At 41.6% G+C, this 17,452-nt stretch overlaps 1 protein-coding gene across 1 annotated transcript in view; it reads left to right on the top strand.

The window, feature by feature from the left end:
• The window catches only part of myo15b (myosin XVB), a 99,962-nt gene continuing 82,510 nt past the window's right edge, over positions 1–17,452 (top strand). The window contains exons 1-5 of the mRNA XM_084938459.1: positions 1–57; positions 154–249; positions 1,244–1,375; positions 12,026–12,151; positions 12,229–12,306. Coding sequence (XP_084794585.1) covers positions 16–57; positions 154–249; positions 1,244–1,375; positions 12,026–12,151; positions 12,229–12,306 — 474 coding nt within the window. The 5' untranslated portion in view covers positions 1–15. The remainder of the gene's footprint in view (positions 58–153; positions 250–1,243; positions 1,376–12,025; positions 12,152–12,228; positions 12,307–17,452) is intronic.

Raw genomic sequence — 17,452 nt, 5'->3', positions numbered from 1 at the left:
CTGAGTCCCATAGAAATGGACAGCACCGTGGGCATAGTTGACATTTATGGATTTGAGGTAAGTGTCCAGTTTGGACTTTGGTCTGGAAACGTCCAAGTAATTAAGCATATTCGTGTGCAGATAAATTCACAATGGTCCTGTGATCTTATGCAGAACCTGGGAGTGAACAGCTTTGAGCAGCTGTGTATCAACTTTGCCAATGAGCATCTGCAGCATTTTGTCAACAAGGCAGTAATCACTCAGGAACAGGTCAGTGTGTTGTATACTGCCCATGAATTATCAACCATCAGAATCACCCATTACAAGCGGGTTCTACGTATTCTGAATAAATTATTTAGAAATATCATAATAATATGCTATAACTTGATTAAATTATTGAATTACTACAAAAGAAAAAAGGAAAAAGAAAATCCCCAATCCCTGTAGATATTTCACAAGACTTGCTGAATGCTTCAACTTAATGTAACATTTAAATTCAGTTGACCTTTTGGGAGAAAAAAAAGATTTGCCTTTAAGATTTAAGAGCTTTACCTACAACATCATAGATGGGTTGTACGATTTGCTCTTTGTCTAGCCTCTCACCTGGGACCAATTTGCCAGGGTGAGGAGTGTCCTGTAGGGTTTGCTGGAAGAGTATGGGATGTCTGGCCCATTGTTACAGGCTATTTGGACCCTGTACATCTGCAGAAAGAGAATAGTCTGTAATGCTGGCATTAAATAGGATTTTTTTGGTGAGTGTTGGGCTCTGCCAGGACTGCCCTTTGTCACTGATTACATTCATAATTTTTATTGACAAAATATTTAGGCATAGCCAAGTGGTGGAGGCTCTTCATGTTGTTGGCCCAAAGAATTTCAGAAGATAATGTGGTACTGTTGTCTTCTTCAGGTGGTGACCCCCAGCTTTCACTGACAAGGTTTGCAGCCAAAGTGTAGAGGAGGGGGAATGAGCACTTTCAAGTTCAAGAACATGGTTCTTAGCTAGAAAAGGGTTGAATGCGAACTTCAACTCTTGGAAGAGGTTGTTGCCTCAAGTGCATGGGTTTATCTCGGGGTCTTATTCACCAGTGAGAGTGGAGCAAGGGATTGGCAGCCATCCATGTAGCAGAAATTAGTTCCTGATATTTTTTAAAAATAAAATCAGGATTTGTAACTTTTTATGTGTGAGCATGGTGAGCATCTTTTATAAATGTTTTCATGCCATTTAATTGACGTCAGTTTGTTTCACTGTGTCTGTGTCCTGCAGGAGGAGTACAGTGCAGAACACATCCATTGGCATCATGTACCACTTAAGCACTTCCACTCCTGTCTGGAGCTAATCTCCTCCAAGCCACATGGCATCCTCCGCATACTGGACGACCAGACCTGCCTCCCGCAGGTACGCGCACACACACACACACACACACACACACACACACACACACACACACACACACACAGATATAGACAAGTTGTATACAAGTTATATAAGCTGTAAGGTGCAATATAAAGAATCAGGTCCAAGGAGCAAGTGATCAGTTTAATATAAGGTGCAATATAATCAGTGGTAGTGCACACTGAGTAAGAGGTAAAGACTAGAGGTTGCATTATACTATAATAAGTACGATTTATAAATAGAGGTGGGAATGTTATTTATAAATACAGTGAAAATATCCAAAAAGGTTAACAGCTCAGTTAACCTTCAATCAGGGTGGAGGTTAGGCATGTTTGACAGCCTGTGGGTAAAAACGTTTATTGCGTCTGTTTGTTGACCTGATCGACCTGTAGCAATTTACCAGAGGGAAGGAGGGAAAAAAGTGAGTGTCCAGGGTGCAAGGGGTCCTTGATGATGATACCGGCTTTCCGCTGAAGTCTGCCAGTATAAAAGTCTCTGAGGAAGGTTAGTGCAGTGCCTATTGCCCACTCTGCTGCCCTCAGCAACCGCTGCAGTCCTCCATGGTAGAGCAGTTAAACCAGAGTGTACAGCAGTAGGTCAGAAGGCTATTGATGGTGGAGTGGTGGAAGTTAATTAGCTGTTTTTGAGGTAAATGGGCCTGATGCAACTTCCTGAGAAAGTACAGCCTTTGTTGTGCTTTTTCTACCTGGTGAGAAATGTTTGTGGACCAGGTAAGGTTGGCCGAGATATGGACCGCGAGGAACTTGAAGCTTTCTACCTGTCAAGAGATGCATTCTAAAACACTTCTTCAGCTGAGAATCAGATGAAAGAAACACACAGTTTTACTTGTTGCTTAGCAAGGGCAGCTCTGAGCTCTCGCACGAGACTGAGGGCTCAGGGACTCGCAACTCTGAGACTGCCCTGGTCTTTATTTATACTTCAGTGGGTGTTTGTTCCTTACATTGGAATGTGGAGGTGTATATGTATGTGTGTGTGTGTGTGTGTGTGTGTGTGTGTGTGTGCGTGCGTGTGTGTGTCAGAGTGTGACCCCATAACCGACTTCCCTTAACCTGCTGGTCTGGAAAATCCAACAGTTCATCTATATGTAAAAAAGGCAGTTAGACTAAAACTGACATAGCTACGTTTATCCTACCGTAAAACAATAAAAGAAGGTACAACCTTTCCCATGCTCCTAGGATGTGGGGGTGAATGCCAGAACACCCTGGAATGTACACAAAGTTGTTACAGACCTCCTAGGATGAGACATTCTTTCAATATGCCACCAACTATATACTTCCAAACACAAATGATTACATGCAGCATTCTACCATATGCAAACTTATATCATTAAAAGATTATACTGACAACTAAGTACAATTTTCCATTGACACTACCCTTTCTACCTCTTCCTCATCGATGTAGAGGGTAGAGTGCTCCAATCGCTTTGTTCTCCTCAAGTCAATTATCATCTCCTTGGTTTTGGCTGTGTTCAGATACAGGTTATTGTTGTTGCTCAGATGCTGAACCGCCTCTCTGCAGACTGAATCACTGTTGTTCTCGACTATCCTATGATAGTAGTGTCATCAGCAAATGTTATAATGGTGCTACTGGTGTGAATTGGAGAACAGTCATGGGTAAAAAATGAGTATAGGAGGGGACTGAAGACACACCCCTGTGGGATGCCTACGTTCAGATTGAGGGTGGAGGAGGTGTGCTCTCCCAAGTCCAGTGTCCAGTTTGCAGGGTTGAACTGTGTTGAAGGAGGATCTGAAGTCCACAAACAGCATCCTCATATAACTGTTACTACTGTCCAGATGTGTGAGGGTTGTGTGAAGAACTGTTATGTCAACCTCTGTTGACCTGTTTGCCCTGTATGCAAACTGGTATGAATTGAGGTCTGCAGGAATGACAGCCCTAATGTGTGACATGATAAGTTTGTCAAAACATTTGGCGATTATTGGTGTTAAAGCAATTGGACGGTAGTCATTCAAGCAGCTCACCGTGTTCTTCTTGGGCACTGGAACGATGATGGCTGACTTAAAGCAGGATGGTACTACAGACTGTAGCAGTGAGAGGTTGAAGATGGTGGTGAAAACCTCTGCTAGTTGGTCTGCACATGCTTTAAGCACTCTTCCTGCTACACTGTCTGGACAAGCTGCTTTCCTCGCATTGACTCTGCGCAGTGCACCTGATGCTGCTCCAGCTGGATGGGGATATTGTCCCTCCTGCTACTGGTATCACTGTTTAGTTTGCTCAAAGCGAGCAAAGAACTGGTTTAGGGTGTCGGGTAAGGTGATATCCGGAGAGTTTGTTTGTGTGCGATTATCTGTGTAGCCAGTAAGTGTCTTGATCCCCTGCCACTAGTTTCTGGAGTTGTTTTGTTGAAATTATGCTGTCCTCACTAAAGTTTGTTGCAGGCAACGTAATTTCAGCTATACAGCTAGCTTAACATTCTTTATTCCCAGCACTTCATCCTCCAAGAAACAGGCCGCTTGTTGTGTTTGGCAGGATTTAATGATGAAAAATAAACTCTCTCTCTTTTTTATAAAACTGTACAAAAAAAAAGGAATACAAAATACACAATGAAGACATGTTCCATTACACTGGAGAATAACATTGCTCTAGTGAAAGATACATGACCATAAATGAAGCATCTGCTGAAAAAATACCTGCCTCCACATGATTTAACCCAAAATAGTTACTAATACACATTATATGTATAGGATAAAGCCAATATTGTGGACTTTAACACCAGGATTGCAGAGATTGCCATCAGATTACAATTTTTTTCACTGCAGCAGCAGAAGAGCACACTACTTCCTGTAGACCACTTCCTCTACAAAAAAGACATCCTGCTTAGTTACCACTAGGTGGTAGTAACACTTCTAAACAACTATAATATGTCCGTTCCATGACAGAAATGTTCCTCGATATGCTGTTTGCATTTGCGCTTGGCTTTTTTCAGCCCTTTAGCAGAGATTGGCGTGCCTCTTTGTAGGCTTGTTGATCTCCTGATTTGAAGGCATTGTCACATGCTCTTAATAGAGATCACACCTCGCTGTTGAGACATGGCTTCTGTTTTGGGAACACTTTAACAGTCTTTGTTGTTGTTACACTCTCAGTACAAAAGTTGTATGAGAGTATGGCAGATGTGTGGCCCTCCAAGTCTGATCCTTCTGCACATATACCCAAAACCGTGTTGTCAAAACAGTCCTGTAGGGCTGTGGTGGCTTCCACGGTCCACACTTGTACTGTTTTTACAAATGGTCTGTGTCTGAATTAGAGGTTTACAGTGAGGAACATAAGTATTTGAACACCCTGCGATTTTGCAAGTTCTCCCACTTAGAAATCATGGAGGGGTGTGAAATTCACATTGTAGGTGCATTCCCATTGTGAGAGACAGCATTTAAAAAAAATTCAAGAATTCATTGTTTGATTTTTAAAGAATTTATTTGTATTGCACTGCTGCACATAAGTACTTTACAACCTGGCAATCAGCAAGAATTCTGGCTCTCAAAGACCTGTTAATATGTCTTTCAAAAGTCCACTCCTACTCCACTTATTAATCTAAATTAGTAGCCACTGTCTGAGCTCTTTAAAGACACCTGTCCACCGAACAGTCAGTCAGACTCCAACTACTACGATGGGCAAGACCAAAGAGCTGTCAAAAGACATCAGAGACAAAATTGTGGACCTCCACAAGGCTGCAAAGGGCTACGTGGCAATTGCCAAGCAGCTTGGTGAAAATATATCAACTGTTGGTGCAATTGTTAGAAAATGGAAGAGGCTAAAGACGACTGTCAGTCTCCCTCGGACTGGGGCTCCATGGAAGATCTCACCTTTTGGGGTATCACTGATGATAAGAAAGGTGAGGAATCAGCCCAGAACTGCACTGGAGGAGCTGGTCAATGACATGAAGAGAGCTGGGACCACGGTGTCAAAGGTCAGTGTCGGTAGAACACTACGCTGTCATGGGGGTGTCCAAATTCGTGGGCTGCATCGTCCTGAGGCCGCATTTGTAGGCCGATTACGTCACAGCGACGCGACGAAGGCTGTCCAAATTCGTAGGCTCCTCCGAATGCAGCCGACAAATGTCTCCTCCTTTTCCCCGAATTTGAAGGATGGGTCGGGTGTGTCCTTGGTGGTCCACCATATCCCAGAATTCAGCCAATTCCAGTTTTCAACAATGGCGGCTGCTACTAAGTTTTTAATATTACTCTTATTACTCTTTCTGGCTCACAAAATAAAGTTTTAACATATTTTCAGGTGAGAATGTAGCTGTGTAAACTTCAAATATCTGCTCGGTTCACCAACATATCACACATTTGCAAAAGTGTTCCGACATTTTCGGAGACGTCTGCTACCCACCAGCTCGATAGCTAGCCAGGAGCTTGAGGGTCACTGGAGCCGCCGAGAACGGCAAACTCCCGGCACATCATTTTCAGCTCTTTGCGGTCTTTCGCTACTCAGGTTAAACATAATATATAAGTCACTTAGATAACCTAAAAATGTTATTGTTTGGCTTTTTTTAGTGTTTTTTTTGTTCGTGAGTAAATCGATTTGGCTGACATTAAAGTTATTAGATTAGATTAGATGAAATAAAATTGTATTAATCCGGGTGGTTTTCACACAGCTGAATAAACGTCAAACAGAAAACTGATTAAACAGAAGTGTGAGATGGTCGAGAATTTGCACCAGTGCCCTGTTATATTTTAGATAGCAAGGAGCAGACGGCCGAGTTTATTAAACTCCACCGAGACAGCGGTGACGCAAATCTGAAGGCTAGACTGTCCAATCTCACAGCCGTTTACTTCCGGCCTACCCGACCTTCTGAGGACCCGGCCCACATAGACCGCGAAGGCCGGGTCCTCAGGAGGATGCAGCCCATGAATTTGGACACAACTACGGTCTCAAGTCTTGCTTTGCATGGAAGGTTCCCCTCTCAAGTCATCACATGTCCAGGGCCCTTCTGGGAGAAAGTCATGTGGTCAGATGAGACCAAAATAGAACTTTTTGGTCTCAACTTCACTTGCTGTGTTTGGAGGAAAAAGAAGGATGACATCATCCTTTGGGGGTGCTTTTCTGTGAAGGGGACAGGGTGACTGCACTGTATTAAGGAGAGGATGAATGGGGCCATGTATTGTGAGATTTTGAGCAACAACCTCCTTCTGTCGGTCAGAGCATTGAAGATGGGTCGTGGCTGGGTCTTCCAACTGACAATGACCCAAAGCACACAGCCAGGATAACCAAGGAGTGGTTATCCTGTAAGAAGGATATCGAGGTTCTGGAGTGGCCTAGCCAGTCTCCAGGCCTAAATCCAATGAAAAATCTTTGGAGGGAGCTGAAACTCTGTGTCGCTCAGCAGAGGCGGAGCCAGAGATTTTATACACCCGGGGCCTAGCCCTAAAGGATAGTATGCATGTGGGATGGGGGGAGGGTTGAAAGGACTGAAAGATTTATTAGGCTGTGTTTTGAGTTTTGTTCAAAAAAGAATAACTTAATATAGGAAAAAATATATATTACATATGCAGGACACCTTAAACTAGTTTTTTAATTAAGCAGCAAGGCAGAACAAACCCCAATTCAGCCAGAACTGATCCGGTATTAAACAGGACTACAACAGTTCAAAATCACGACTACTTAGGACTTAACCAAAACAGAACCAGAATCAAAACACTAAAAAATCATCATAGACCTGCACTACACTTATTTTTTAATTCTACCAAAGTACACTATTTAGATTCAGAAAGGTTTACATAACTATTTAGCCTTGTTGTGCAAACAAGCCTGCATAACTTAATAAATATAGAATTTGAAAAATAACAAACCTAAAAAGATACACTAGGTACTAGATGCATGTTCTGATGAGTTTTGGCAAACAACCATTTGACTAACATGTCTGTCTCACCTGGCTCTTGTTCCATCTCTGTTCTGTCCTCATTCTCCTCTCCATCTCCCTCTCTGCTCCTCTCTCTCCATCTTTGTGCTGACAATCAAGCCAAACACCAACATCATCAAATATACAGTTGAAACCAGATATTTATAAACTCTTCAGATAAAAACACAAACACTTTTTTAATTGTAAAACATCAAATCAGACTGTTTTTTTTTTATTGATAAAATATAAATATAAAAACCAGATTTGTTAAATTTAAGAGTAAAGAGAGAAATTGTCTGTATTTCTTAATTGCAAATGGACCCAAATTGTATTCAAAATTCAGCCACACTTATGGAGGGCCACAATTCTTTTCCTGGTGTTTTGGTTGATATCACTTGATTTTCCCATGTCAAAGAAACAGGCTCTGTGTTTTGGGGGTGCCTTATATGCATCCACAGGTGTGCCACCAATTTACTCAAATGGACTCTACTAACCTATCAGAAGCTTCTTAAGCTCAGAATGGAATCGTCTGGAGTTTTCTTATTTAGTTAAAGACACAATAAACTTAGTGTATATATACTGGGGTGATAAAAAAGAGACAGCTCTCTCTCTTTATTCTGACATTTAACTAATTTAAAAGGTATTTCAATATTTATTTATCTAAAACAAAACAAGTTTTGCATAGAAATATATTGAACAACATACAAAGCATAATATATAAAATAACATTTACCTGAGGTTTTTCTTTGAAAGAAGCCCCTTCTCTCCATTGTTGTGTTCATCAGCACATAACTGAAACCGATTTAGAGTGCTTTGTTTGGCCGTGGAAGGTAACAACTGAAATAAACACACATGTCAGCTAAGACTCTTTAAAAAAACAGCTTTGTTGTTCGGCTTTTCATTTCGCCATTTGTTGATTCACTCGAAGTTCAAGTAACGTAATATGGGTCAAGTGATCAGTTTGATATTAATCTTTTGTGATACACCGTCATATTTACATTATTTGTACAGTACGAATGATTTGCTTTGGTACCTGCTCAAACTTAAGCTCTCCTCTGTTTGCCTGTCTGCACTTCTCCTACAGCAAACTCGCAGGCAGCAGCTTCTCCCCCCTCGCTCACATTTGCTGTGCTCAGTCGCCAAATGCCTGAGCTCGGATCATACCAAAATTAGGGGGAATTTACGACTGTGCGCTATGTGCTTCGAATATTGTGTGTAGTTTTTGTTTTATACAGTTGTCATCTAACTGTCATCTAGTTAGGCATCTAACTATGAAACAAATTACATTCCAAAAGACCCAAAAGATTCTGAAAAAACAACCCGGGCTTAAGCCCAGTAAGCCACCCCCCGGTCCGCTGATGTCGTTCAGCGAGAGCCCCGAAACCTGACAGATCTAGAGAAGATCTGTGTGGAGGAGTGGGCCAAAATCCCTGTTGCAGTTTGTGCAAACCTGGTCAGCAATGACAGGAAACGTTTGACCTCTGTAATTGCAAACAAAGGCTTCTGTACCAAATATTAACACTGATTTTCTCAGGTGTTCAAATACTTATGTGCAACAGTGCAATACAAAAAAAATCTTTAAAAATCATACAATGTGATTTCCTGAATTGTTTTTTAAATGCTGTCTGTCACAGTAAGAACGCACCTACAATGTGAATTTCAGACACACACCCCCCCCCCCCCCCCCCCTCCCCCCATAATTTCTAAGTGGGAGAACTTGCAAAATCGCAGTGTTCAAATACTTATGATTATTGTGGTGGGGAGGTTTCCCCCCTACTTTACAAAGGGAAAAAGGTGTTCATCTTCACAGATTTCACTCTGGCAGTGTCTAAGCGGAGGGCTGCCTTCACCAAAGTGAAAAAGAAGTTACACTCCTGTTTTAACATCAATTTGGCCTCAGATATCCATCCGCTTTACACATCACCTTGTCAAGCAGTCAGAGGCATAGATTTGAGGATCCAAATGAGGCTTTGGAGTTTGTAAACAAGATGATTAAGAAGAACACGGAACCAGAGGGGACCTGAATATTTGGGAGAAACCTGCCTTGGCAGGCTGGCTGACGGCCTGACCTCCCATGTGGGGCAACAGTTGTCTTAATATCTGGTCCAGTACTAACTTTATTTAGATTCTATTTATGACTTTTTATGTACTGGTCCCTTTTGTTACTCTGTTCAGGAGCAACTTTTTTTTCTTTCTTTCTTTTCTTTTTTTTTTTATAAAGGGGGGGTGAGCAGTGTTTGGACTCAATTGTTTTGTGAACCGGGGAGAACTTAGTTACCTAGTTTCCAGTATCTGAGGCAGCATTTATCTGTGAACGCTATTGTTTTTTGACCTTGCTCTGGTTCACTCCCACATTTCTGCACACAACCTTCAATGAAGTCTACACAAACAACTCTCAAATCATGTGAATCTATAACTTTTCGACTTATTGTATTGTGAATGCTCAGTAGTACAATTAACTACTGAAGTGATCTAAAATTAAATACAGTCCCCATACCATTTGCCAGCACAGGTTTTGTAAACCAAATGTTTCTAGTCCTCACAGAACCAGCTGCAAAAGAAGACCACAAATATGTTTCATGCTTGATAAAAATATGTAATATATGAAATGAGACTTATGTGTGCTGTTTTTTTCTGCGGTGGATGGAGCAGCTCCAAAGTTTGCTTTTCTTCATGCTGGAGTTTGTTCATCAGATGCTTTGATCAACAAAGCATTTCTGTCAGAATCTGCAGTTTATACAGTACAAATAAAATGTTCACGTTTCTCCAACGTTGTCTTCCCAACAGTTTCACTAACATCTACACTGGATGGCCAGGAAGCGTTTGCGATGTCTTATCGGGCGCTTCTCTGGCGCTGATAATTGGCGTCTGTCTTGTGTCAGTGACATAAAAGATGGATTTAATGCGACATGACCATTCAAACAGCAGTCGCTTTCTAAAACATCAGATATGTATTGGATTCAGTACCATGTACGAAAGTGACCCAGATCGGATTTGAAAATATCGGATTTGTGCCGTTCACACTGTCATACCATGATCGGATATGGGTCACATAGGGTCAAAAAAGTCGGATTTGATGCGCTTTTGTGGTACATATGCTTTCTTCAGCAAGGGGACTTCAGGATTTCAGTCCATCACGGCATAGTGTGGTGTTCTTGGTGACTATGGTCCCAGCTGCTTTGAGATCATTAACAAGTTCTTCCCGATTAGTTCTGGGTTGGTTCCACACAGTTCTCATTACCATTGAAACTCCACAAGGTAAGATCTTGCATAGAGTTCCAAACTGAGGGTGGTTGGTATTTATTTTATGACTCTTCCATTTACGAATAATCGCACCAGTTGTTGTCACTGTCTCACCCAGCTGCTTGGCAGTGGTTTTGTACCATATAGGACTTCTATACATAGACTACACAAACTACCATCACCACTGTGCAAGATTTAATTTATGTCCCATAACCCACACTGTAAATATAAAACACAATTTTTTTCTGATATTTATATATTTGATATTTTTTTAATACTGAGTTACTGTTCATATGTATATAGTCCAGAACTGTGCACCCCCCCCCCCACATGTCTGCCTTTCATCTCCCTGACACACATGATACTGAGACCATGTTACAATCCGGTAAAGAGTCCCACTGTAAACACTGCCAGGTAGAAACCAAAATTACCTCCTGCGCATCCCATAATAAATACCTAAAGGTAAATAATAATGAATTAGTTAAATATATAATATCAAGTATGCAAAATCATGAAATAATAGTGCAAAACCTTCCTTTGCTTAAAGTAGAAATTTCCTCATTTTAACTTGCAAACAAAATAGTGCACATGAAACCTCAAGATAGGCCAGTATAACGTAGAACAAATGATTCAGAAAATGTTCAAAAATCATTTTTAGTGAAACAGCAGTAATGTATATGTGAACAGTTAACAAAAGGTGTCATGAACCAAATGTTTTAAAAGAGAAAGACATAAGGGGCTGGCCATATGCAACAAAAGTCCATTATGTGACAAAGACTCTGTATTTAAGTGGTTCCCTCTCACATCTAGTGCGGTATGTAAGTCTGGTGGACACATTGCAATTCATGGTGAAAGAGGAGGAAGGAGCATGTTACTCTTTAAAAAATCCCACTGTAAATAAAGCGAGGTATGAAATAAAATTACTTCTCACAGCATGGCATGGTAAACAACTTAAATATAACACATAAAATTCTGAGAAAAATAATAATGAAGCATTTAATTATATAATAAACTCAATTATGCAAAAATTATATAATAATATTGCAAACTGTAATGTGGAACATAAATTAATATTCTAATCTATTCAAATTAAATGTGACAACAACAACAAAAACGAGTTACAAGTGCAATAGGCTACAAGGCTACAAGATACATGACATATAGCACATACAGTAACTGTTTTGTCCGGTGCTAGCTTGCACAGTGTGTGCAAGCAAGAGGTGCTAATACAATCAACACTGCTGTAAAGGGGCCTCTGCAGAGATTCCACAGACCTCCTTTAACAGAATTGCCTGGAATAACCAGTGAATTGTGGGATAGCTTTTTGCAACCAGAGCCCTGGTGACTGTTAAAAAGAATCCAGGTAAAAAGGCATTCACATTAGCTTCATGTTTCAAGGTGCTCCTATCTTTTGTACACAATCTCTAGTGCTTTTTCCTTTATCTCTACATCTCTGTTTTGTTTTGTTTTTTAACTTTGAAGTAAAGCTTAATTGTTCTTCTGGGATGGTTGTGGGGGTATGTCCCTGACAGGCCACTGACCACACATTCCTCCAGAAGTGCCACTACCATCATGGAAACAGCCCTTACTATGCCAAGCCCAGGAACCCTTTGCCAGTCTTCACTATTTACCACTATGCTGGACCTGTCACTTATCAGGTATTGACCACCCTGTTGTATATAGTGTGCGTATTAATGTTTAATTTAAAAAAAATAATGTAACCATCTTTTTCCAGGTTCATCATTTCCTGAATAAGAACCACGACCAGTTTAGGACAGAAGTGGTGGAGCTATTTGCCAGGAGTCGCAGTAAGGTAAACCACGTGACATTGGAGTCAAACAGGGTGTATATACTACCCATTCATAAAAGTATGGCTACTCTCTACTTGTAGGGAAATCACACAGCAGCTAAGAGTAAGTTGAATATAAATGAAAAAAAAAAGTTTTAACAAAAAGAAGAAAATTCTGGCTCATAGTTAATTTTTGCATAATGATCGACATAGGCTGCTTATAATCATGCTCATTCCTTTTTAAGGTACCCTGGAGACACTGTCGTTTGTGTACTGTTCCATGTTTCCTGATTTTTCCATTGTGTGTGTGTCTGTCTGCCTTCACACGCATGTGAACTTAAGTAAAATCCCATTATTCTGAATTATAGTTATTATACTGTTTTTTGGGAAATTACCTATTTCTCACAAATAACTCTAATCTGCTACAACACTTGTACTGACTTATTGGAGTTGTTGTGTTACCCCCTCCTGTCAATGAGGAGGCGTAACACAAGTGGGGGCTCATCCAGGATCTCATCCAGCTGTGGACAACTCGTTTGTTTGATACAATGTTGTACAGTGTCTTGTATTTAAGCATTGGTTTTTGATTTACAAGATTTCATTCATGCTCTGAGTTATGAGAAAGTGGAGTTGTGTCGTAAGGATGACTTGTTGAGCTGATTCAAATGGCTAAATTACCTCCTCAACATGCCTTGTAGTTCACCAGAAGCCTGGTAATGAACTAATCATTTGATTCAGGTGTGTTGACCCAGGGTGATATCTAAAACTTGCAGGACACCGGCCCTCGAGGCCTGGAGTTGCCCACCCCTGCCCTACAATAATACATACAGAGAAAAACCCAACAATCAAATGACCCCCTATGAGCAAGCACTTTGGCGACAGTGGGAAGGAAAAACTCCCTTTTAACAGGAAGAAACCTCTGGCAGAACCAGGCTCAGGGAGGGGCGGCCATCTGCTGCGACCGGTTGAGGTGAGAGAAGGAAGACAGGATAGAAGACATGCTGTGGAAGAGAGACAGAGATTAATAACAAGTACGATTTAATGCAGAGAGGTCTTTTAACACACAGTGAGTGAAAAAGGTGACTGAAAAGGAAAAACGCAATGCATCATGGGAGTACCCCAGCAGCCTACACCTACTGCAGCATAACTAAGGGAGGATTCAGGGTCACTTGATCCAGCCCTAACTATATGCTTTTGCAAAAAGGAATGTTTTAAGCCTAATCTTAAAAGTAGAGATAGTGTCTGTCTCCTGAATCCAAATTAGAAGCGGTTTCGACAGAAGAGGGGCCTGCAAACTAAAGGCTCTCCCTCCCATTCTACTTTTAAATACTCTAGGAACAACAAGTAAGCCTGCATTGCGAGAGCGAAGTGCTCTAATGGGGTGATATGGTACTACAAGGTTATTAAGATAAGATGGGGCCTGATCAGTGGTGGTCCTAGCCTGTTTGGCACCCTGGGCGAACACTCTCTCTGGTGCCCCCCCCCCCCCCCCCACACACACACACACAAAACATATTAAGGATTGTACATTAACATAAAACTGTTGTACACACACACACACACACACACATATGAAGAGAGAGAGAGAGTATGCTTAGTATGCAAACGGCTACCAAACAGCCATCATAATTCGTCATACAATGAGAACAGGACAAATCAACAATTGACAATGACTAATTAATATTAAAATCTGTAACATAATGTATTGTTTGGAGTTTAGTCTGTTACTGTTGCTATTTTTACCATTTCTCTTTTTTCTAAACTGAGCACCTGATGGCTTTGAACTTTTCTTGTCCATCTTCCATTGGTTTTAATTTTGCACTCCAGTATGAACACCCATCCCTCAACCCGAGGATCTCCACAACATAATCTAACAGACCTACACCTTAGTTCACAGATTCACTTTGTCTAGGGTGCATTTCTGAGATTTCACACAACCCAGGATTCAAATCATGAATACATAATGGGCTTGGATTTACATCATTATGAATGAAATGTGCTCTATTTGGAAGCAGCAGGCCCCCCTCCCCTTTCGACGGGTTGTGTGTGAGACTTGAAATCATCAAACTGTCAATTTTAAATTGTTATTGATCCCTTTACCCCGAGTCCTAAAGTGTACATTTATTTTCTTACTCTTCTTATATATATTGTTTGTTTACTTGCACTGCTGTAACTGAAGCCTTGTCGTCTCTTCTCTCTGTATACTGGAATGTATGTAGCGGAGATGACAATAAAGTTTACTTTGACTTCAGCAGCAAGCAGGTGCACCGAGGGCTCTCGCGCTCACTTTTCGTGTATAGAATTTCGAAAAAACACCGGTGCAAATTACAAGTCTGTATCATAATGCCTGGTGTTTTCGCGTTTGTTGGTTTGTTTTTATTTTGTTTTACTTTGCGAGTTGGTTATTAGATGCTGCTCCTGCCGGTCAGAAAATCCCCCGCCGCCCCGCCCTCTCCTCTCTGCGCCGCAAGCAGCAGGCGCACCTCGCAAACGAAGGGTGCCCTTACTCCCAGCAAATGGGAGATAGAAAACCAATCGGTGCTTATGCCATTCCCAATATGCGCTGGCTGACGTCGGGGCAGCACGAGTACGAGCATTTTTTTTTTTTTGCCAATGCCCGTGATGCCACCCCCCACCACGATGCCACCCCGGGCAACCGCCCGTGTCGCCCGTATCTAAAACCGCTACTGGGCCTGATTATTTAAGACCTTGTATGTGAGGAGCAGGATTTTGAATTCAATTCTGGATTTAACAGGAAGCCAATGAAGGGAAGCCAATACAGTAGAAATACTCTCTCTCTTTCTAGTCCCTGTCAGGACTCTTGCTGCAGCATTTTGGATTAACTGAAGGCTTTTCAGTGAGTTTTTAGGACATCCTGATAATAATGAATTACAGTAGTCCAGCCTGGAAGTAATAAATGCATGAACTAGTTTTTCAGCGTCTGAGACAGGATATTTCTAATTTTACAGATGTTGCACAAGTGGAAGAAAGCAGTCTTACATATTTGTTTAATATGTGCATTGAAGGACATATCCTGGTCAAAAATGACTCCAAGGTTCCTCACAGTGTTACTGGAGGCCAAGGTAATGCCATCCAGAGTAAGAATCTGGTTAGATACCATATTTCTAAGATTTTCAGGGCCGAGTACAATAACCTCAATTTGATCTGAATAAGGAGCAGAAAGTTAGCGGCCATCCAGGTCTTTATGTCTTTAAGACATTCCTGCAGTTTAACTAATTGGTGTGTATTATCTGGCTTCATGGACAGATAGAGTTGGGTGTCATCAGCATAGCAGTGAAAATGTATACTGTCTTCTACTGATACTGCCTAAGGGAAGCATGTATAATGTAAACAGAATTGGTCCTAGCAGTGAACCCTGTGGGACTCCATAATTAACCTCAGCATTCTGAAGAAGACTCTCCATTTACATAAACAAATTGGAGTCTATTAGATAGATATGATACAAACCACTGCAGCGCAGTACCTGTAATACCCACAGCATGTTCTAATCGCTCTAATTGAATATTATGGTCAACAGTATCGAACGGGAAGATCATTTGTAACCTTCACTAAAGCTGTTTCTGTGATGAGCTCTGAAAGCTGACTAAAACTCTTCAAATAAGCCATCCCTCTGCAGATGATCTGTTAGCTGTTTGACAACTACCCTTTCAAGAATTTTTGATATGAAAGGAAGGTCTTAGCCTATAATTAGCTAAGACAGCTGTCTAGAGATGGCTTTTTAGGTAAAGGTTTAACTACTGCCAGCTTTAAGGCCTGTGGTACACAGCCGATTAATAGAGATAGGTTGATCATATTTAAAATTGAAGCATTAATTAATGGCAGGACTTCTTTGAGTAGTTTTGTGGCAATGGGGTCTAAAAGACACGTTGATGGTTTGGAGGAAGTAATTACTGAAGTTAACTCAGAAAGATCAATTGGAGAAAAAGAGTAAATGTACAGGGTGGGCCATTTATATGGATACACTGTAATAACATGGGAATGGTTGGTGATATTAAAGTCCTGTTTGTGGCACATTAGTATATGTGAGGGGGCAAACTCATCAAGATGGGTGGTGACCATGGTGGCCATTTAGAAGTCGGCCATCCTGGATACAACTTTTGTTTTTTCAATAGGAAGAGGGCCACCCATCTTGATGAGTTGCACCTCTCCTTGCTGGTCCCAACTCTGGATAGTCATATTTTGGGGGGTTTAATAAATTTGTCCATATTTCTAGAAATGAGAGCTGCTCCATCCAAAGTGGGATGGATGCCGTCTCTCCTAACAAAACCAGGTTTCCTCCAGAAAGTTTCCCAATGACCTATGAAGCCCACATCGTTTTTTGGACACCACTCAGACTGCCAGCATTTTAAGGAGAACATGTGGCTAAACATGTCACTGCTGGTCTGATTGGGGAGGGACCAGAAAAAACTACAGAGTCCGACATTGTTTTGGCAAAGTTACACACCGATTCAATATTGATTTTAGTGACCTCCAATTAACATAACCGGGTGTCATTACTGCCGACGTGAACTATAATTTTACTGAACTTACGTTTACACTTAGCCAGTAGTTTTAAATTTCCCCTTAATGTCGCCTGCTCTGGCCCCTGGAAGACAATTGACTATGGTTGTCGGTGTCTCTAGCTTCACATGTCTCAGAACAGAATTGCCAATTACCAGAGTTTGACCCCCGGCGGGTGTGTCACCGAGTGGGGAAAAACGGTTAGACATATGAACAGGTTGGTGGTGTACCTGGGGCTTCTGTTTAAGACTATACTTCCTCCTCGCCGTCACCCAGCCGCCCTCTTTCCCCAGCTGCTTGGGGTCTGCCGGGGAACAGCTAGCGGGGCCTACGCTATCTTCGGCTGCACCAGCTACAGGGGCCTGGCTAGCTATGGGTGACTCAACGGTGCGAAGCCGAGTCTCCAATTCACTAATCCTGGCCTCCAGAGCTGCAAATATGCTACATTTGTTACAAGTATCATTACTGCTAAAGGAGGGCGAGAAGTAACTAAACATCTGACACAATGAGCAGGAAAGTGCAGGAGGGACAGGTGAAGTAGCCATGCTGCTAGCGAGTTGTCTACGAGCTAAGCTAAGCTAGCGAAACAGCAAAGACACAGTGAGTGAATGCTTTGGCTATAAATTAGGGAGTGAGTACACAGAGAGGC

This window comes from Perissodus microlepis, chromosome 8 (assembly GCF_051167445.1).
Source record: "Perissodus microlepis isolate ML-2025 ecotype Zambia chromosome 8, ASM5116744v1, whole genome shotgun sequence".
In the NCBI taxonomy this organism is placed as follows: Eukaryota; Metazoa; Chordata; class Actinopteri; order Cichliformes; family Cichlidae; genus Perissodus; species Perissodus microlepis.
This window is presented reverse-complemented; position numbering and strand designations above follow the sequence as displayed.